This window comes from Nelumbo lutea, chromosome 1, assembly GCF_056320005.1.
Source record: "Nelumbo lutea isolate HS-2025 chromosome 1, American lotus-T2T, whole genome shotgun sequence".
NCBI classification, from domain to species: Eukaryota; Viridiplantae; Streptophyta; class Magnoliopsida; order Proteales; family Nelumbonaceae; genus Nelumbo; species Nelumbo lutea.
In genome coordinates, this window is record NC_142684.1 from 175,949,227 (window position 1) to 175,972,444 (window position 23,218).

General features: G+C 38.9%; 1 protein-coding gene across 4 annotated transcripts; it reads right to left on the minus strand.

Annotated features, from left to right (window-relative positions):
• Window positions 1-185: 185 nt before the first annotated feature.
• LOC148879382 (mitogen-activated protein kinase 16-like) lies at window positions 186-18,319 on the minus strand. 4 transcript variants are annotated; one of them, XM_088960906.1, is made up of 11 exons: window positions 17,465-18,287; window positions 15,815-16,223; window positions 15,527-15,654; window positions 15,335-15,394; window positions 15,066-15,128; window positions 5,049-5,198; window positions 4,769-4,924; window positions 4,472-4,683; window positions 2,923-3,024; window positions 2,675-2,835; window positions 186-1,412 (listed from the first exon to the last, which is right to left on the minus strand). In XM_088960906.1, exons 1-11 carry the CDS (start codon window positions 17,486-17,488, stop codon window positions 1,129-1,131), a joined length of 1,749 nt encoding a protein of 582 aa, XP_088817032.1. In that variant the 5' UTR covers window positions 17,489-18,287; the 3' UTR covers window positions 186-1,128. The 4 variants fall into 4 exon arrangements, with proteins under 4 accessions (XP_088817032.1, XP_088817033.1, XP_088817034.1 ...); XM_088960908.1 differs by having other exon boundaries at window positions 487-1,617; XM_088960907.1 differs by lacking the exon at window positions 15,066-15,128 and having other exon boundaries at window positions 17,465-18,319.
• Window positions 18,320-23,218: the final 4,899 nt, after the last annotated feature.

Below are 23,218 nucleotides of genomic sequence, written 5' to 3' on the forward strand. Positions count from 1 at the left end.
GTGTTATAGCCTTATTTGCATTTTGTGGAAACGCGACACTGATAAAGACGATTTGATTTTCGTAGTTTCAATTGAATATTTTTAGAGTGAAAGCTATCGGAAGCGTTACGAGAGTCGAGAGATGTTTAAACTTTTTGAACACTGTTGCATGATATAAGTTTGAAGGCAGATGCAATATAAATCAGTTTAAGACTAGACATTCTGACGCTTGTTCCATTCTCTTGCTAGCATAATCATTCCTCCATCTGACATCATTTCTTTAAAGCAAAATTAACAACACCTACAGGTGGCTTGTTGCTACCTTGCTTTCTTTACATAAAAAGTTGGTAGCCCAATACGGAGTTTTCTGGGGCCCCAAATGCGAGATAGACCTCCGGATCTTTTCTTACAAGGTAATAAAACACCATCTAGCCCTTCCCCCCTGAATTGTAATGATATTGTAGCATATATGGTGTGTACTCTCATCTATAACCTCCAAAACCATCGTTTTCCAAACTTGTTTTTCACTGAAGCTCTTGGAACCTTGTCCAAGCACATTTTTACATATGCAGACATACAAACAATGATATCGAGAAGAGAATCATGTATGATACTGGAATGACATGATACTAGAAAAACCTATAACCAGTATCATGAAAGAGGTAACCAATCAGGTGCTATTCATCAAAATTCACGATAAGGGTGAGGTGGGGTGGTTGATTGGTCTAAGTTATTCCAGTATCATACCTTTCCAGCGTCATAGATTTATCCTATAACAATAGATCTTCTCCCTTCCTTTATCCTCCGTTATGAACTTTAAATCTATCCTTTGCCTTTCACATTAGCAAGGCCGTGGCCTATCCACCCATACCTCTTATCTACTTCACATTAGAAATGTAACCCGACTAAACTAACAACCCCCATTTCTACTACCAACGGTCAGGGAGGATAGTCAACACCATTCAAGCTCTGCTGCTGAGATATGACCAATTGAATTCATGGAAAACTCCATTCCATCTCTAGGAAGTTCAAATTGACAACGGTAACTGATGGCCAAGGAATATGCATGGTGGTTATCTGATTTACTCTCAATGTTGAGTAATAACCGTATTTTTTATAACCACTGAAGAGTGAAGACCCTTCGTGGTATCAGTACCAGTGACCCCCAGGTCCACCCTGAGCTGCAGCAACTTTTCTTGCAATGAACTGAGGTTTTGGCTGCACGGAGTTTGATCCTTCAAGCCCCTCACCTTCTCCACTCTCGTTTTTACAGCTGGGGTTCCTTCTTGGATATGAACATCCAGGAGCATACTGACTTGAGACAGCAGGGTTTCTGACCATCCTTCGCTGTTGAAGAGCTTCTGTTGCTGCTGTTCCACAGTTATTATAATGCAATACTGAGCCCACAACCTTCCCAGGCTTTGCAGTTGTACCTGTAACAAAACACTGGTTACAAATATGTTTATCATATTTGTGCTACCATTATCAGATCAGTTGGAGGCAACAAAGATCCAACTTGGTTTATTCATTTATAATGCTCTTTTTATCAGTAATTCTGTTTTCCAGATTTGTAGTCCACCGATATGGTTTGGACAACGCTTTGTTGAGTTTGAGTTGAATACCTGGCCCAGGATTTGTCTAGGAAAAGAGAGAAGAATTCAGGAGTCAGAGCCTAAAGAAGAAAGTAGAGGCCAAAAAGGCCACAAGGCAGAAATACAGAAGGGTGAAAAAAACAAACACCAAGGTAAGTTACTATGATAACATGGTATCCTATAAAATACATTCAAACCTTAAAAGATGCATCATTATAATCTTTCTTTTAGTGAGGATATCTTTGTCAGGCCTAGGATAAGTTGGATAACATGTTCCAGCTGGCAACCAAGGCACCGGTGAACTTGGTATCTATTAGCGGAGTGTTGGAGCCATCACGTTTCTAGTTGCTTTCCTACCCTTTAAAAGGGCAGAATTGTCAGAGATTTTGTTGACTCAGACAAACAACTAAGCAGGGAACTCATCCACCCACCTGAATGAGCACACCACAGAATAGAAGAAAAAAGCAATTCCTCTGATGCCATATTTTGTGCTTTTTTCCAATTTTATACACCATCATCAAAACATGTTCTATCACAAATATTTAAAGCAACAACATGAAAACAACAAAATGCAAACATATATTTCAAATAACTAGAGATGCAAGCAAATAAATAAAGCTTTAAAATGATTTTTTGGTTGACTAGGTTGATTGATCATTAGTTGAGTAGTCAACCTAGTCCAGGATTGGTTCATCATGATTATTGACTGAATAGTAAGTGATGCAGGTGGTCTGGCCCTCAAAACTAGTCACCGACCAGTCGGCGCTTTGATAACAATCATAACATTAGTTCAGCTAAAGGTCAACCTACATCAAATTTAAAAATCAAAATGTTGTGCTTTCTATTTTGTGGACACAATTTACAAAACCACGAAAAGCAATAAATACATAATTACATTGTTATTTTGTCATAAATATAATAACAAGAAGACTGCAGAGACTATGGCAACCAACCACCTAATCATTACCTGGAAAATATCAAGCCAAACCTCCAGAAAAGATGAACATGGAAAGGGAAAAGGGTAAAATAGAACACGAAGAAAGAATTGGTTCTAGTCCAGTAAGACTACTTGTGGCCAAGAGAAGTGAAAGAATTAAACTCACCTTGGAGTCTCTGAGGTACTTGGAGGGGAACCTTAGTTGTAGGAATACCAAAACCCCTGTCTGGTTGTGGCTTCTCAATCTCCTTAATGCAACATTTGGAGAGATCATCAGTGACTTCTGATGAACTGTGTGCTGTGTTGTTTGAGTACAATACACATGGTCTGCATCCATAAAAGTTCCATCAGTACTATGTATGATACCCTAACAAACAGATGGAGAGGAGAATGACATGATCCAAGTTAGAGTACCTGGGTAATGATGCATGTTGCCTCTCAGGGGGAGCAACTGCTGCACCATTTCCATAATGCTCCTCAAGGTATGCAAACTGCTTCTTAAATTGTTCAACAGCACTGTAAATAATAGTAACAAGAAGAGTAACAGAGTCGAGTCATATGGGAATGGAGATTAAGCTAAGCTCTAAAAATTTCAACAGTAAAATGATTTATTGCAGTCCTATAATTGCATCTTCGATCTGTTCAGAAAGGCTCAAAATTAATGGTTGAACAGAAACATAAATTTTCCTGCTTCAATTGTGTAATTCAAGCTTTTTATTGTTTGAGTATATGCACAGGAAATTTAAATTTGAATGCCACAAGTCTCAGCTTAGTGTTATATGAAACAACCCCAGATTCAATTTTGATTTTTGAGAACAAGATGGATTCCTAAGGACCTTTGATAGCTGATAGTCTCGCTAGGTCAAAGGTTAGTTGGGAAGTCTGCATAATGAGTTGGTGTTACCAATAGGAGCTTCTTTTTTATGTTATTAGCTTGCACAGTGTAAGGGAATGCTTTTTTTCCCCCATTCTATTCATCATCTTTTTTCTATTCCTACATCCCCTCCCCCCTCTCTTTAACGAAACTTCACACTTTACCTTGAAAAATTAACTCAAGAATTTGGCTTGTATAATTAGTTTTAATGAATTATTAAATGAAAATTACATTATTTGAGCTGGTGTGCAATGGTAAAATTTCGAGTTCAGAAGTTTGAGAACATGGGTTTGAGTCGAAGAGTGGTTAATTTTTTCAGAGAGAGAGAAGAGAAGAAAAGAGGAGAGAGAGAGAGAGAGAGAGCGCTTTGGTCCATATCCAGTCCACCCCTCCCAAGGCCCCAGATGGCTGGAACCAACAATGGCCTTTTATACTATCATTTGGTTTGAGGGTTTAAGGCTTCATGATTAAGGGAATTTGTCATTCTCATTAATATTTATATCGTCAATGATTAGAGCCTCATCATGCATGAGTACAGGTGGAGAAAGGCCATGGTTCCCAAAGGATATCAGAGCATAGCCCACATTAGGCTGGCCTTGAGCTTGATATATTCACTAAAATGAAGTTGACATCTGGTCCATGGTCTGACTTCATTAATTGAATTTTGTCCAATACTTGTGCAACCCTTTGCAATAGAGATCTAGATTTTCTTCTTTTATCTGTTAAGATTTTATTTAAAGAAGCTTCAGATTTTTTAGATTCATGTTATTACTGAGAATCTAGGTTAGGTCATTATTCAGTCTACCCCTCCCAAGACCCCAGATAGCTGGAACCAACATTGGGTAATGGCCTTTTTTTTTATTTTTCTGAGAAATAGGGAAACAGACAGATATCAAACTCAGGAAACTAATTATCCAAAAGAATCCACCTCAGAAAAAAATATTCAAGCAAAAGTATATGTACACATTCATCAAAAAAAATGTAGAAAATATGGGAATATGTTAATGGCATGAATTTCATTGGACTGGCTTAGCATGTCTGGATCTCTAACGTCCAATGTCTAGGTTTAGAGTTTTGTGTTATCGATACCTTGGATACATAAAGCCAGTTGATTCTGTTCCCTCCAAAAACTCTTTCAACATCTTTGGATGGTATTCAAGAATCTCCCTGTAAATGAGCTCACGTACATCCTCCTTTGTTATCCTCCTCCTCTCAAACTCAAACTCCATCTTAGTTACTGGTTGAGCAGAAGGTTCCCTCTCGACCTTGGCCAAGCCCCTAAAATAGGGATCTGCCAAAGCCTGACATCTTGTGGAACAACTTTCCTCTGTTAGAAAGAGCATAAGTTACACATTTGAAACAGACAAAAGAAGTTTTCTACAGTACCTCCTCAGCGGTAGGTCGGTCCTTTGGTTCAAATGCTAACATCCTTTCCAATAAACGAAGAGCAAGGGGATCTGCATTTGGTAATTTTTGGGAGAAAGGTATAGGCTTTTTCTTGCGCATGCTACTTAAATATCTGCGGGCCTTCTCATTACGTACCTATACATGCAAAAGGCAAGACCAATGGTTGCATAAATCGGGATAAGATGGTATGTTAACACTAAATAAATTAAAAATTACATCTGCATCCTTACTAGGACAAGTTATATGACAGGAAACTGACCCTTGCAATAGCTTCAGCAGAAGGTGTTCCTAATAGATCAGTCATCAAGTCCAACTGGTGAACCACATTCTTTCCAGGAAAGAGAGGCTTTCCTGTTAAAATTTCAGAGAAGATGCATCCAATGCTCCAAATATCTATTGCTGGTGTATACTGCAACATTCGCAGAGAAGAAATAAGAACCTTCTATAATATATGGGGAAAGTAAAAACAATGAGTTGCTTCATGTACCATGGGACTCAAAATGCGAACTTGTGAATAAAAATCTAGACAACAATTTAGCAATTCCTATAAATGGTAAACATTACAGACTAGTGTTTTTTTTTCTAGAAAATAGTGATCTCTAATAAGTTATTGAGATTGGTAGGCAAAGCCAGATATATTTCAGGAGGCATTGTATCTTAGGTGGCAACAGGAGATTGCTGTTTTTTTTTATCAGCACCAAACAAATTTTATTAAAACTAATTAAGAAAAAGCTCACAACCAGGAGCTTTTAAATCTGATACATCAAAAGAACCTCACCATCCCATTACAACTGAACCCAATACAAGTGATTTCTATGCACTCCTTGGATTGCTGTTGAAATGTTATCGTCAAAGAAACCTTTCTGAGCTTAAAAGTTAGAGCCTTCAATAAGAACAGTCTTATTGAATGTTGCTGTTCAAAGCGAACTCCAGCAAATCATATGTATCTTGTTTTAACTTTTTTAATGGTGATTTTTTTTATCAGCAAGAAAAAAATACTAATTGTATTAATATGTGAAAACAAAGTTACAGTAGAGTGGGTGTCCAGTCACCAAAAGAAACAGAAGACAAGAAGAACAATGCCCAAGATCAGAAAAGTTACAATAGTGCCCAAAACAGCTGCTGCCTATAGACCCCCCCTGCTTCGCTAAAATGTCGGCCAACCCATTTGCGGTCCTTCTTACCCAGGTAAAAGTAGTGTTCAGGTCACTTGACAGGCTTTCTATTTCCCTAAAAGCATGCCTATAAATCCAAGGCACATTGCACCTAGTAGTGGTCCAGGATACAACCAACTTGGAGTCCCCTTCAACTTCCAAGTTTTTGAAGTTTGATAGCTTAGCAAATCTTAGGCCTTGTAACAAAGCCATCAGTTCAGCATTCAGTGAATCTCCAACCCCTATAAATCCCAAATACATAGCCATCACCTTGCCAAAAGTTTGATAGCTTAGCAAGTTTTTGAAGTTTTTGAAGTTTGCTAAGTTTGATAGCTTAGCAAATCCCAAGTTTCTCCGGTGTGCAACTTTTATTTTTATGGTCTCAACTTTTAACGGTGAGGTTGATGCAACATATTGTGATAGTTGGAACAAGGCTTAGATGAGGAGGAGGAGGAATTGTAATAGTGATGTTTTAGTTGTATCCTTGGTAATAATAGGGGATGGAAAGTCTCTAAGGAACAAAAGTTGGTAGAGTGGAATAGGGATCACTTTGGTAGAGTGGAGGAACAAAAGTTGAATATTATCACTCAAGTTGAGGCCTTAGATGAAAAGGAGTCCCAAGGGATTATGATTGAACAGGATAGAGAGAAGAGAAGACAGTTTAAGGACTTAGAAGATGTGCTGCTTAGGGAAGAGATTTGTTGGCAACAAAAATCAAGTTCAAGGCATCAATGGATTAAGGAGATGGAAATACTAGATTCTTCCATGATTTGGCAAGTGGACATCGGAGGAGAAATTTTATAGCCAAATTAGAAGTAGAAGGGGAGGTAATTGCAAACCAAGAGGATATGGCTAGAACCTTTGTCAATCACTTCAAAAATCTATATGAAAGACCTTTGGTGGAGAGGCTACCACTGGAAAGGATTGGATTGGCCAAGTCTGGGCAATGAAAAAAGCTTGCTGGTTGGAAAGAAGTTTTGAAGAAGATGAGATTAGAATGGGATAATTTCTGCCCTGTTCTCAGGCCCAATTGGAGTGGGTGACTCCCTTAGAGCTGAGATCTTGGTAGTTATTGGAAGGAGTCGAGAAAGCTAAGGAGATGAATATCAGAAAACTCACAATTGAAGGTGACTCGGAGGTGGTGATAGTGTGGCTGAATAAAGACAACAGTGGTTTATGGAACTACAGCAATGGGAGGAGGAAATTCAAGTGGCTGGTGCGGGAGATGGAAGTCAAGATGTGTTGGGTTAAAAGATCAGCTAATTCTGTAGCTGATGGATTAGCTAAACAAGGGTTAGAAAGGGAATCAATGTTTTGGGCCAAGTTGTAATTTAACTGTTCCTTCCTTTCCTTTTTTGTGCTTTTCTTGAGGGCTTACATTATATTTGGAAGATAAGAGTGTTTGTCTTCCTTGTTGTAATTATTCTTATGTTGTTTCAATGAATTTAATGAATTTGTTATTGATAAAAATAAAAAAAAGAGAAGATGAGATTAAAAGGGCAATGTTTTTTATGGATAGGTCTAAGGTGCCAAGCCTAGATGGTTTTACAATGTCCTTCTATCAAGATTGCTGGGAGATCTTGAAAGAAGATCTTTGTGAGGTGTTTAGAGAGTTCGCAAACAATCATATAGTAAGTCCAAGAGTCAATGCTACTTTCTAGGCCTTAGTCCCTAAGAAGATTGATGCTATTCCCAAAGGATTTTAGACCAATAAACTTGGTGACTAGTATCTACAGGGGTTGTCATTGAGGATTTAAGAGGTTCTTCCTTCCCTAATAAGCAAATATCAAGGGGCATTTGTACAAGGGAAGCAAATTACAAACCAAATCTTAGTAGCTAATGAATGCCCGGGAGAAATGAGAAGATCCAAAAAGAAGGGATTCGTTTGCAAGCTTGATTTGAAAAAGGCCTATGATTTGGTCAATTGGCAATTCCTTTTACAAGTTTCAAGGAAGTGTGGTTTTGGAGAAAGGTGGTGTTAGTGGATTTTTGGCTGTGTGAGCTCCGATCACTTCTCTATCTTGATTAATGGAGTGGTAAAAGATTTTTTCCAACATGTAGAGGACTAAGGCAAGGAGACCCTCTCTCGCCCTTCCTTTTCACCTTGTTAGTTGATGTGCTAAGTAGAATGATCTCAAAGGCTGATAGGGAGAATTTATAAAATGGTTGGAAAGTAGGCAGGTCTGGAGTGTCAGTTACCCATCTTCAATTTGCAGATGATATCTTAGTCTTTGGTGAAGGAGGGGACCTGAAGAAGTTAGAAATCTAAAGTTTTTGGTGCAAAGGTTTGGAAGTATGTATAATTTGAGAGTCAACCTTGAAAAGAGCAGTGTGGCAGGGATAAATTTGGATAATAGAGAGGTGGAGGCAATTATAAGGTGCTTGGAGTGTTCTATAGCCACCTTGCCCATGACCTACCTAGGCCTTCCTTTAGGGGAAAACCCTAGGGAGAGTAGCTTTTGGAGCCCAGTTTTGGAGAATTTTAAGAAGAGATTGGCTTCTTGGAAAAAGAATTATATCTCTTTGGGGGGTACGTTACCCTAATTAGGTCACTTTGTCTAACCTACTAACTTATTTCTTGTTAGTCTTTAGGATTCCCTCTAGAGAAGCTAAGAAGATAGAAAAGTTGATGAGGGACTTCCTTTGGGAACCGAGGGAAAGTAAGAAGGATTATCTGGTGAAGTGGGAGGTGGTATGTAGGAATAAAGAAGAGGGAGGTCTAGGAATAGGGAATCTGATGCAAAAGAATACGGCTTTGTTGGGAAAATGGCTATGGAGATGGCCATTAGAGAGAGAAAGATTGTGGGTTGAAGTGATATAGTATTCATGGTCACTCGGAGAGCAGATGGGATGATGGGGTCTCTCGGCCGGCAACTTTGGCAACACCTTGGAAGGCAAGTCACCTCCCTCAACTCAACAATTTTCTTAGGTATGATGTGTGTATTGGTAATTCAATTCTCTTTTGGGCAGATATTTGGGTTGAAGAGGCTCCTTCGAAGGACCTCTTTCCACCTTTATACACTATCTCCCGGTATAAGAAAGAGCCTATTTCTTCTATTTGCTCCCCTTTTGATTCTCCATTGACTCTAGTTTGGGACTTTGGGTTCCGACGAGGTCTAAGGGATGAGGAGATTGTGAGTCTTACTTGCATTTTGAGAACCCTTGAAAAAGTTTGTTTTGACACGACGGAATCAGATAAAAGGTTTTGGACTCTTGTGCCCTCGAGTAGTTTTTCTTGTGCTTCCTTCCTCAAAGCCCTTTGTCGTCCAGTGTTTGCTCCTCCTTTCCCTTTTAAGGAGGTTTTGTGCAAACCTGTCCCCCCTAAGGTCTTGGCTTTCTGTTGGAAAGTGTTTTATGGGAAAGTAAACACCTTGGATAATCCACAAAGGAGAAGACATTTCACCCAATTGGTGTATCCTTTGCAGATTCCATGGTGAGGACTGCAACCATTTGCTAATTTCCTGTACTGCTACAGCAAATCTGTGGGATTGACTCTTCTTGATTTTTGGATGCAGGTGGAATAGGCCAGCAGATGTAAGCTTACTTTTTGACCCTTCTACCTTTGCTCCGTGCCATCGAAGAGAAAGAATAATGTGGAGTGCATGAGCAGCACTGCTTTGGACAGTGTGGGAAGAAAAGAATGCCAGAATATTCCAAGAGAAGGTGTGAAGCCAACAAGATTTGAGGATCGTATCCTGTATAGGGCTATAGTGTGGCTAAAATCTTCAGAGTTATTTCAGCAGTTTTCTTTTAATGATCTGTAGAGGCATTGAGCAGAAGTGGCAAGCAGTTACTCTTTGAAGACAAAGATGCACATGAGCTGGGTACCCCCACCTAAAGGCTTCCAGGAGTAGCCTGGCCAACGCAGGCCCTTCTGGGATGGGAGGGGTTATAAGGAATGAAAGTGGTTCTGTGGCTCTTCTCTTTTCAGGTCCTTTAGGTGAGGGGGACTCCACGAGGGCAGAACTTTTAGCTAAACTACAAGGGGTACAGTTTTCTGTACAGATAGGAGTGGAGAAGCTACTAATAGAAGGTGATTCTGAGGTGGTCATGGGGTGGTTACAGAATCCAGAGACTGTAGTTGGTGCTTCAGAAATGAACTTAAAAGATTCAAATGCTTGGTGAGAAACTTGTATGTCAGAATACAATGGGTAGGGAGATCTTCTAATGCTATGGCTGACTGTTTAGCCAAGCAAGGGGCAACGAGGGAACATTCGTATTGGGCTCAGCTGTAACCTTTATATTCTTTTAAAGTGTTTGAAGGGTTGAAGAGGTTGCAGCTCGTGCCTCTCCAAGTGTCTCCTGTAAAAGTTGCTTCTAATTTCTTTCTCTAATAAATTCTTCATTTATCAAAAAAAATCAGACCACTAATGAATATGAAGAAAGAAGAGATGATGGGAGACTCAGCTAGTGACAGGATGGAAAGATGGATGCTCTCACCTTCAGATGGATCTCAGCCATCAAGTCACTTTATAAGGGAGTCTAGATTACTAGCGTTCAGGATAAGAAGCTTGTTCAAATGGATCTAAGATCAACTAACTCCTTGCTGATTTCCTAGCCAGAATGAAAAGAAACTCATTGCATTAGGGGATGACTATTCTGGGTTAGCTAATAACTCCCCTCTTCTATATTTTTGGGTAATTGATATTAATATTCTATTACTTTTTGTTTTGTATTTCCATTGGTTTGAAGTGGTCAATTAAAGGAGTTGTTTTGGCTAGGGGTTAGGGGTGCATGTACTTTGTACTTGCCATTAAATCATTATTGTTCATTAATAAATTACTGATCTTGTCACTAATCAGAAAAGATAACTCACTGTTGCTTTATACTATTCAAAAGGTTATTTGACTATCTACAATTTCAAGGACACCAATTAACACATGGCTTGATAGAAATATAGGCAAAATACAGAAAGATTATGGGTTTCCATTATTTTGGTTATTTGATCTGTCTAAAGGCTATAAATTCTAAATAATAGTTTCTCTCGTGCTGCTTAAGTTTTTTTAGACTAGCTTCTACTTTTCTTTGTCACTTAAAAATCCTTTAGACAATCTCTTTTGAATAGAGAGCCCTTTGATGACACAACAGGAATTATAAAGTTGATTATACTTAGTTTAAGTCAAAGTACCACCCCAGGCTTTCTATTTTGTTTCTGAAGAGTTGTTTACTGATATCTATTTCAGTTTATAAATTTTAAGTCCTTATTGAATATAGGCTCAGTTTGGAAGGAGTACAAATACAAAATATGTACAGTGCAAAACCCTGTATTTTGTATTATTTTATATGTATTCGCACTGTACATATTTGTATTTGTACTATTTCCAAATCGAGCCTAAAGAATAGGTTTCAGTTTTCAGTATAATTTAAGTTGAAATACAGAACAAGTACATCAAAATTTTCTAAACAGCCAAAATGTCACCATCAAAATGCCCATAAAATGTATTGATGAGTACTGAAAAAGGAAGTGTCTTTGAAGAAGCCTGTTACATGTAGATGATATAGTTAGCTGAGCACGTTTCAGGTTCCTTCAATTAGAGAAGTAAGTTTATTTAAGGTTCATAATGTAGTGGTAGAAAGGAACTGTGCCTTTTGGAATAAAGATTTTCCCTTACCTTTTCTCATAAATATACTCGTATGTTACAGAAACTTTTAGTTGCATTGCTTCTCTCCACCATGGTTTAAAGTATTGATACACCTGATACGCACTAACAGGCATATCAGGTGTTTTGCTACTTTAAACTTTGTTATTTTAAGTTTATTTTTCAAAATTGCATCAGGGGGTCGGTTTTAAGCATGTCTACACCCTGAAAATAGTCAAAGTCCAAAACATCCCTTATTTGAGGTTTCAGACAGCTCCTGATACGATAAGATGCACCCGATACAGGGCATATTGTATCGAAATTTTGAACCATGCTCTCCACAGCTCCAATTGGAACCTGACCACTACATGAAACCATTACTCTAAAGGGTAACTACCCCAAATAAACTTCTTACTTGTATTTCATTGTAGTTTCTTTTTCTCTTCATTTTACTTCCTTAAATTTTGATCCCTGAGTTCTTGGATTGCAGTTGCACCCTTGTGCATCTTATTTTCTTAATTTATTTGTGCATATTCTTTTGCACATCACAATTTCCCTGTCATTACCTAAATACAAAGTTTGTCTCCTTCAGTACACAATTCTGATTCTTAGGGACTATTACAGGACACTCCTTATTCAATCCTACATCACTCCAACTTTTGTCATTCTGACTGCCATGAGGTTAGCAAAAAACTTTAGCTCCTCAACCCACATCTCTACAAAGAAAAACCTTAATAATAGACCCTTGGCAAGATACTGCTCCATACAACTTGTGCACTTTAAGATACCACTAGGTTAGTTTGGACCAGTTACATATTCATCCTAACATCTGCTATACTAACTATCCCACCCCCATTTCCCTACTCAATTCTGTGGGCTTTTTAGAATTTAGACCCAATGCTTTTTTTGTTAATAAATAAAAAAGAAATGCATTAAAATCAAAATAACAGCTTACATCGTCAGGTGATGAGAAATCACCCAAAACAGAAAAGAAACAAGGCAAAACATTACAAACCAAAATCCCCACCATCCAATAATAAAATCATCCCTCAAAACCAGACTCACGATGCAATTTTGGTATACGCTAAAACCCAATTCACATGCCCCAAAACCAATATCAAAATCAAAAGAAAACAGCCCTCACTGAAACCTTCCTTAAAACATTAAAATGAAGAATTAACCTTCCCAATCCCAAAACTTGTTTTTTATTTTGCTAAGTATCCCAAAACTTTTTTTGATAGTAAAAGAAATTTTTTATTTAAAAATAAAAAAGGAAAACTGATTACAACCACTTAACAGGTGCTAAGATAACACCTCTCAAACAAGCTAAAAGCAATTCTTCCAGCCAAAAACTAAAAGCTAACTACAAAACAAACTAATCAAGATCCCTTCTGTCAAGCACTGAACATCATCCCCCATTAACTCCTCCTAAAGAACAAATTTAGTCCTCCCCATCAAAAATGTTCTCACATCAAGATCCCTTCTTTCAAGCACCGAACACCATCCCCCATTAAACCCTATTTGCTAATGTTGTTCATTCATTCATTCCAATAAAATATCTTCTTAAAAGGCAATTAAGTTATAAAATCATTATTTTTTATGTAAGAAATAAGAACTTAAGACCCTAACATGGACTTGTTCGGGCTTGCCTTGAGGGGCGTGGTACAAAGGCAACTCGTAAGATCAAGAGTGCAATATGTTTTACATCACATTAGCTATTTGAAGTAATACAATTGAGGGAAAAAAAAGAGATTGTGGGTTTTATATGCTTGAAAATACTTTATATGTTTGCTTTTATTTTTAAATTTTCATTTGAATACGCTTTACATGTTATGTTTATGTATTTTAACCTTAGATAATAGGTTTTTCAAAACATTTATTTTAAATTTTAAGTTTATATTTTATTAATATTATGTTTAATACTTTTTTAATTTTCAGTATTTTTTGAATTATCTGACATTTTTTTATTTTTAGCATTTTTTGTATTTTTGCGCCTTGCTTCGAAAAGGTGAGCACCTCGCCTTGTGCCTCAAGCACAAATTGGCCCTTGTGCTTTTAAAACACTGGCTTCAACTGGCAACACTCTAAGACCTAATTTGCTTGAGATCAAGACAAATTGTTTTTCTAGGTGTTACATAGATAACCCACCTTTGAAGGGGAAACATGAATCAAAATCAAATGTATGTCCATAAGTCGATTTGTATCTGAGTCAGACTCGGCTACAGTGCAACTTGAACTTAGGTAGATTTACCAATTTTCTCACTGCACCAAATCTCCAAAGTTATGAATCCACACTTTAAAATACCTCTATGTAACAGCAGTCCAACCATTTTAAACTATCTAATAGGACCCTAGCATTTGTATTTTTATATACATAACCCATTATCCATTGTTTAATGGATATTTTCCAATTACTATTGAAATGGGGAAAGGATGAAAAACAACTAGTGTAGTTGCGTGGTAAATAGGCAGAGACTGCGAGTTTAACTTGTCAATTGTAAATTGAAGTTTAAATTGTCATATTTACATGGTTATATGAATTTTAAGAATAATATTAAAAATCATAATGCTTAATAAAAAAAGGTCATTTATTAGAACATTTCCTACAGTTTCACATATTTACTTAAACCTACCCTATAGTCTGCATTTTACTAAAACACCCCTTATAGTTTGCAATCTATTTATTTAATCGACCTTTCATTAAGAACTATTTGTTTTGCCATATGAAAATAGTAACATGATCACCTAAACTAAGTAGAAAATGTTTAAGGGCATGGACCCATGGCTGTTTATTCCAAAAGCACCACTAAACTGAGTGGAAAATGTTCAAGGGTATGGATCCATGGTTGTTTATTCCAAAAGTACCACTAATCTTTGATTAAATTTATTTGAATGGATGTTAGTGTTAAAATTGTCATTTTCCACTTTCATCTAATGGAAGGTCAATTAAGTAAATTGATTACAAACTATAGGGCATGTTTTAGTAAAACACAAACTATAGGGCTATAGGGTAGGTTTTAGTAAATTCATGAAACTATAGGGAGTATTGTAGTAAATGATCCATAAAAAAAGGGCAGCCCAGTGCATGAGGCTCCAGCCAATGCGGGTCTGGGGAGGAACAGGTGTACACGGCCTTACCCCTGCACATACAAGGAAGCTGTTTCGAAGAATTGAACCCTGGTCACCATGAATCCTAGAGTTGAACTCCTGGAAATTAAATTCTGTTTCTCATGTCCACATCAATGCAACTGTATTAGGTCCATTCACAAAATATTACTGTGTCTGTGTGTTGTTTCTTTTTAAGTATATAAACAAGTGATGCTGAGGAAGAAAATAAAAAGGAAGGGGATAATACAAGAGCAAATGAATGAAAAGAAAAAAAGAAGGGGCAGGGGTTATACACGACGCCGTATGTTTTGCCCCTAAACCAAACTTAGCTAAGATGAGACACCAACCTTTTCCTCATAGGTACAACACTGACAGTTTTCAGGAGACTATATACTCAGAGGGAAAAAAACAAGAAGGATGGATGTAGTGAGATACCACAGAATAATGAAGTGATATGAGCATGAAGGCTTTACATGTTAAGCACATCAAGGGCATATGCTGACAAAACCAAAGGTAGCAGGTGTTAAAAATGAAAAATATATGGTGCATGAAGCCCTTCAAAATTCCCCCATAAATAAAAATAATAGACAAAACTAATGATGTGAAGACATTAATAAATCATAATGGCAGTTCAACCAAAATAAGTATCATGACAATAAGATGAGCATAACCAAAATAAGTATCATGACAGTAAGTTCATGCACCTTTGAGAAAAATGATCCACACAATTCTGGAGCCCTATACCATCTTGTTGCAACATAGTCCTGTAAGCACATGGATTTATGGCCATTAAAATTTATGTCACAACACTAGCAACTTTAGCACAGCAGCAATAAGTTGAGCACCAAGAAGAAAACTATATGATGCAAATTACATTTTATTAGCAAGGAACTTACTGTCCAAAATATGGCAGTGGGAGTATCATTGAAGGCAACTCTTGCAAGACCAAAATCACAAATCTTAAGTTTGCAGTCAGCATTTGCCAAGATGTTTTTAGGTTTTAAATCTCGGTGAAAAACATTTGCTGCAAAATAATTGAAGCAAAATATAAGAAAAATGTAAAACAAGTTAAAATTCACTTAATTAAAAAAGGGGAAAAAATGAAGTTATCATGCCATTTTCAAAAGGGATAAGCTTAGTTCAAAATAACTGAGCTGATGAACAAATTGATGGCTCTAAATAACCTGTGTGTATGTATTTCAAGCCTCGAAGAAGCTGATAAAGAAAGAACTGATAATGTTCTGGTGTCAAATCATCATTTGCTTTAATAACCTGGTGCAGATCAGATTCCATCAGCTCAAAAACAACATATATGTCCTTGAACTCTCTTCTTGAAGGAGGCAACAGGATGTGCTTGATTTCCACAATATCGGGATGACGTAGGAGTCTAAGAAGCTTAATCTCACGAAGTATGCGTGTAGCATCAGAGACATGCTCAAAGATATCATTGATTTTCTTAATTGCAACTTTCTCCCCAGTATATGTATCATATGCAGAGCAAACAACACCATAGCTCCCTTTACCTATTACTTCTTCTATTCTGTATCTGCTCCCCTCACCATACTCTGTAAAAAAATCTACTTCAACAGATGCCTGCACCACCAAATTACAAGACACTGGCCATGCATCAGTATCATCCTAATTTGATGACATACAAAATAACATAAGAAAATGAATCACCACCATAGGCCTGTGAAACTAACACGGTTATATACCAACGAAATTATTTCAAATCCTAAACTGGAAGCAATAAAGAACATCACAAAAAAATAGTTCTGTGAATACCATGTAAACGTTAAGATAAAATTATCAAATGAAATTTAAATATTCATTTCATCTCAAAAGAAAATGAATTATTGTAATTCAGTTGATGCAAAAGTGATATATCCTGATGATATTATTATCTAAATCAGTTGTCAACATGGAACTTCACACTTCAAATAGTTGGCAGATTTGGCTTATGTCATCATCATTATCATTGTTGCTGTCGTCTAAGCCTTGTCCCAATTATATGACTATATGAGAACAACTACACGAATCATGTTCTGTCATTCAGTTCTATTCATTGATATACCCATACTATGGGCCCTCAAATCAATTCTTACTACTTCAACCCATGTCCTTTTTGGCTGCCTCTGGCTCTTCTAATCCCTTCAACTTGTAATAGATCGCTTCTCCTTACGGGCGCTACATGAGAAAAATTTTCACTTATAGCTGAGATTGATTTTCACATAGAAAAGTAAACCTCATGTGAAGTCAATGTTGATCATTTCCAATGATGTCATCCAAGAATTGTTTCGTCCAATTAAATAACAGAAAAAATTGCAGGCTTAACAGAAATTAATAACAAATAAGTAAGAAAATGACCCTAAGATTTCACCCCGGGGCCTCTGACGTTCCTCTATGAGTAGAGGTAACCCTTCAACAGGCAAAATCTCCCTAGCCGAGGTGATACCCTCTCACTCTCAGCAAGGTGACATTCCAGAGGTCTTCAGCAAATTTCCAATTCACCCTTGTTGCAAATTTTGGCAGCAACACAAAACAGTTTATGGGACATCCTCTATCCATTAAAAGAGAAAAAAAAAAAAGGATGCCACAAAGAAATGCAGAAAATTACTGAATCGACAAACCTTAAAACACACAATAGGAAAAGAAGAGAAGGGTTAAGAAGCATAGAGGAAGTGAGGAAAAAACAATACTATCCAATCAGTATTTGGAGGAGAACTGAAGTTCAATTAAAACAATGTAATTCCATCTCTAATGTATGTATACAAAGAAACAAATAGAAGGCAGGGAAGAACAATAGTTAAATAAACAAATAAAAATATCCTTACCTTCTTTCGCTGATCAGGCTGCATCTTAGCAAGCAAAGCTCAAAGTCCTCAAAATATTGCAAAGTCGGAAATAAAATAATACATATTACAAATTCAAGGAATCGAGATTGAATAAGAACCGGTAAGAAGCTAGAATCTTCAGATCGTTCGTAATTAAGAACAAAAAGTAGACAAGAGAAATCCCGACTTTGCAACAGATTAAGTTAAAAACAGAGATACTGAGATTGATAGAAATGTGTATCAGCGGAAAGTCACTGAGTCTGAGATCTAAAGAAAACAGAAGACCTAATCTTGCAGGTACAGTAATCGAAGATCATATGTTGCGAGAAAGAGATGGCGCAACTAATTGCCCAGCTGAAACTAGATGCTTCCAAATCGGAAATGGAGAAGGAAAAACCCTAATTATCCCACTACAAGGAGACAATAACAAGAAAATTAAGAATTAAAGAGAAGTAGGTGGGAGTGGCAAAATTTGCCGCTAAATGTAGCTAGAAACAGAGGGTTCCAGATCGAAGTGGGGTGCAAACCCCTAAATTCTTCAGATATAACTAGCGGGAAAACCGAGCTTCAGACGATGAAAAGAGTCGATGATCTCAAACCAGCAGCCAGCATCTCAATGTAGCTTGTATAAGTTTTTTTTTCAAAAGAGAAATCCCTGAATTTATATAAATTAATTGGATCAAGATAAGCGAAGAACAACGGAGAAGACGGTGAAAAAGCAGCTTTGATTCAGACTTCCGATAAAAAGGAAATCCATCAACAAGGAAGAGCGTCGAGACACAGCTGGGGAGAAGCGAAGCGAACAACAAACTCGAAGTGAGCTGAGATACAAGAGGTCGTAGATTTTAGTTTTATAGCTTTATTATTAATAAAAAAAATTAATATAAGAATAATAATAATAATAAACACTTTCGCAAGATAAATCACAAAATTACAGTCAGCTCCCTGGGGTTGACGATGGTTTTATGTTGAATATAAATCAATTAAGGGGATTGATTTGGGCGCGTCCATTTTTTGATAAATGACGTACAACCGCTTGTGAGTTTTTAATTTTTATTTCTAACACATATTAATAGGAGTAGAAAACAAAAATTAAAATAAAATCCAATAATTTAGAAATAAATGAAAGAATTTTCAAGGAAGGTAAAGTCTATAAGAAAGAAACGAGAAAGAAAATTTGTCTAATAACACATGTGAATTAATTTTTTTTTAATTTTATTTTTTCATTGCCCATAAAAATGCTTGTTTTGATGCAAGCTAGAAATGTTGTTTAACATAAAAACATCGTTTATCGTTAAAAAATAACAAATGCTGAGCATGTAAATTTATTCGTTTTGTATGGCTTACCATTGGGACCTTAGACCATACATCTAGAATATTGTGTCTTCTCAAGTGGGTCCCATGACAGTCAATATAGATGGCTCTCATCCATCTACACTATAAGGAGATGCTTTGCCTTAATTTTGCTGCAGGAATTAAAATTAAAATTAAAATCTGAATAATCAAAATTAAAATCTGAATAAAAATCAGAATCAGAATTGAAATTCTTCATAATCTAAATTCTTATAACAAAAATTAGAATAGAAATTGAAATCAGTTGAAATGAGATTTTATTTTCAAATAGGAAAAAGAAATGAGAGAATATTATTCCTTCAAGAATGAAAATGGGATTTCCATTCCGCCCAACACAACTGATGAAATCATAATGGTCCATGATGAAGGGTGATTTGGCCCGACCCACTAAAGAGGTGACACGTGGACACGACCTGATCAAGAGATGACAACTTAGCTTATCATGATCAGTCCGTAGCAGATTGAGCTCGGGTACCCAACCACCTCGGGCTAAAGTGATTTTGGGACAAGGCCACCTTGGGATGAGATCGCCTCGGTACCGAATCGCAACAAGAACACTTCGATGCCAAGGCACTTTGGCACTCAACCCAGTTCAAGACTTAAAGACATCAGCTCAGGGATACAGACATGCCACTACGTGATGATCCCGAAAACCCCTCCAACAGATCCCGAGACTCATGGGATCACGCCACGTAACAGCTAGCATTATCTCCCCGATCGATTCGGGCGGAAGTGATGAACCTTATCGGTTGGTAGCGTTATCTTTCAACTAACGCGGAAACGGATCCTATCGTGACGAAGATCCCGGAACTGATCCGCAAAACCCGCAAAGAATCTCCCCGATCGATTCTGCTCTCCAGCTCTCTACACTATAAAGCTTTCTAGCTCGCAACAATCTACTAACTTAAGCATCGGAATGACCTCGTCGGGCTAGCAACCCCGGGTTCTCTGATCCTTCTCTTACAAATCAACTTAGTCCGCCGCTCGCCTCGAAGTTAGATCACCTCCAGCAGGGAGCGCGAGTAGCTAGATCGCGCTCCCTACTGGACGCATACTCGAGATATAACCAGATTAAGATGGACCCTGCTGATGAAGAAAAAACGGCCTTCATAACTGAGCTCGACCTATATTGTTATAAGGTTATGCCCTTTGGACTAAAAAACGCCAGGGCGACCTTTCAAAGACTTGTAAATAGAATTTTTGAGCCGTTAATCAGCAACAAGGTTGAATGTTATGTAGATGATATGGTCATAAAGACCCAGTTTTCAAAATTTTTATTGAATGATTTGCAAAGTGTTTTTGAAATCTTGCGTAAGTATAATATGAAACTGAATCCCAACAAGTGCGTCTTCGGTGTCACATTGGGTAAATTATTGGGCTACATAGTCAACCAACATGGCATCGAAACCAATCCTGAGAAAATAAGGGTCATCTTAGATATGAGACCACCTCACAAAATAAAGGAGGTTCAGAGATTGAAAGGCAGGATAGCCGCTTCATGTCCAAGTCGGCGGATTGTTTCCTACCTTTCTTTAAAGCCATAAAGAAAAGCAAGGACTTCGAATGGACCGCAGAATGTCAGCTCGCATTCAACGAGCTAAAAAAATACCTAATTAGCATCCCAATTCTGACCCGACCCGAGGAGGGAGATGTTTTAAAGCTGTACATAGTAGATCGGGTTCAACGACCCATCTACTATGTCAGCAAGGTTTTGCAAGATGCTGAAACAAGGTATCCGAAGATCGAGAAGCTGGCATACGCGCTAGTCACAGCAGCTCAGAAGCTTTGTCCCTACTTCCAAGCCCACACCATCGTCGTCTTCACCAACAAGCCTCTGAGGCAAATCCTACTCAAGCCCGAGGTGTCTGGCAGACTGACGAAATGGTCCATCGAACTCAGCGAGTGCGACATTTGGTACGAACCTCGGATGGTGATTAAGGCCCAAGCCTTATCCGATTTCGTTGCAGAATGCACGTTCAACACCGCGACCCCCGACCTAGCCGAGCTCGGGCACGTGGAGAAAGCTTCAAACAGCGCGGCACCAATCCCAGTTCGAGCAAGTCTGACCTAGGATGAGGAGCCTTGGATTCTCCACGTCGACGGCTCATCCAATCAACAAGGAAGCGGAGCGGGCATAATTCTGTACGGACCAAGCAGGGTGAAACTGGAATACGCGCTCCGGTTCGGATTTGCAGCGTCCAACAACGAAGCAGAGTACGAGGCGTTAATAGCCGGGCTTGCCTTAGGAAAGAAGTAAAGGCCAAACATCTCATCATCTGCAGCGACTCCCAGCTCGTGGTCAACCAGATCAACAGCGAGTACGAAGCCCGCGACCCCACCATGGCTGCTTATTTGGCTAAGGTCAGAGAAGTTCTACACAACTTCCTATCTTACTTAATCAGGAAGATCCCAAGATCCGAAAATGCTGAGGCCAACGCCTTGTCCCGGTTAACTAGCACAAACAATAACACAATGAGGACCGTGTACATAGAGGACCTGCCTTGGCCTAGCATTCTCGGGAGGAGCAGGAGAGGTCGCTCCTGTAGTATAAGCAGAGCCGAACTGGATTGACCCACTCGTGAGCTATCTGCTTCATGAGACCCTCCCTGCAGATCGCAATGCGGCCTGAAGGGTAGAGTGCCAGTCAACGAAGTACGTCATTATAGATGGATAGTTGTACCAAAGATCTTTCACGCTCCCCTACTTGCGTTGCTTGCGACCCTCAGAGGCCGAGCTCGTTCTCCGTGACACTCATGAAGGCTTGTGTGGCAGACACCTGTGGGGAAGGGCTCTCGCTTAGAAGGCACTGCAACAAGGATACTATTGGCCCACAATGAAGGCATACGCACTCGAGCTCATCAAGAAGTGCGATAAGTGTCAAAGGCATGCCAACATCCACCACCGACCTGCTACCGACCTCAAATATCTCACCAGCCCATGGCCCTTCGCATAGTGGGGAATCGACATTCTTGGCCCATTCTCGCCAACAACAGGACAAAGGAGATTCCTGGTGGTAGCAGTGGATTACTTCACGAAGTGGGTGGAGGCAGAATCCCAACAACGATCACAGCCCACAACATACAAAATTTCTTTTGGAGGAATATAGTATGTCGCTTCGGGCTACCTCGGGTACTTATCTCCGACAAAGGAAAACAGCTCGAGGACATCAAGTTCTATAGTTGGTGTGTTGAGATGGGGATACAATAGAACTTCACCTCGGTGGCACACCCTCAGGCAAACGGGCAAGTAGAGGTCACGAATAGAGCCATACTCTGTGGACTGAAGGCTCGCTTAGCCCGAGCTAAAGGACTGTGGGTAGACGAGCTGCCCAGTGTGTTATGGGCCTACTGAACTACCGTTAAGACCGCCACGGGTGAGACCCCCTTCAACCTCACCTACGGCACGGAAGTCATGATCCCAACAGAGATCGAGGTGCCAACACTATGCTTGGAGGCTTAAACGAGGAAACGAACGACGATGAGCTCCGTACCAACCTTGACCTAGTAGAAGAAGTACGGGACCTTGCGTACATTCAGATTGTAAACTACCAGCAAAGGGTGGCTCGGTACTATAACGCCCAGGTCAAGAAATGACACTTTCGTGTCAGCGAGTCCTTAGGAAAGTTATGGTACCTGAGCTCGGTGTCAGTAAGCTCGGACCGAAATGGGAAGGTCTGTACTGAGTAAGACGGGTACTCGGGGAAGGCACGTACGAGCTCGAGACCTTGGAAGGGAAACAAGTACCTCGAGCGTGGAACATCGGCAACCTGAGACGATACTACCTGTGATCGTCGAACTGGAGAGAGGATTGCGAGTCACTCCCAAAAGTCCAAGGACTAAAGTGTCGAGCTGATAAAAGACCTCAGCACTAGTATAAGTCCCAGTCGCCTCCTCGACATGGGCATATAAGTCCTAATTGCCTCATCGACATGGGAATATAAGTCCCAGCTGCTTCCTCGGCATGGGCAAACAAGAACTAATCGCCTCTTCGGCATATAATGAAAAAGTTGAACCCTAGCTAAGGGACAACTAATATTACTAAGTAGCCCGTGCGCAGACAGGTTGGGTATATGCCCTACAATGTTTGCACACCTCGGCGTACATCATGCGAAGTTACCCCTACATGTAGTCCGGCTCGGTAGCTCGACGGTTCGGGGTAACCTATACCTATTTGGTTAGTTCGCCAGTTAGGAAGCTATTTGCACTTGGAACATTTTTGACAAAAAGACAAGTGTATTTCATTAATATGAGGAATTCGCTACAAAAAAAAAAGAGAGGAGATTTTCTACTATAGATCGAGCTCGCAAGCCCAGGATATACAATATGGAAGATCTACTCGTCTGGGTGCTCTTCACCCTTACCCAAGGCTTTAGCAGTAGGGTCAACCCTTTCGTCAGCACCG

Coding starts and splice junctions, on each gene's coding strand:
- LOC148879382 (XM_088960906.1), bottom strand. CDS start 17,488: ATGCAGCCTGATCAGCGAAAGAAG. Junction 15,655..15,814: donor CTTGAAATACATACACACAG/GTTATTTAGAGC, acceptor ATTATTTTGCAG/CAAATGTTTTTCACCGAGAT. Junction 1,413..2,674: donor AGTACCTCAGAGACTCCAAG/GTGAGTTTAATT, acceptor GTTTTGTTACAG/GTACAACTGCAAAGCCTGGG.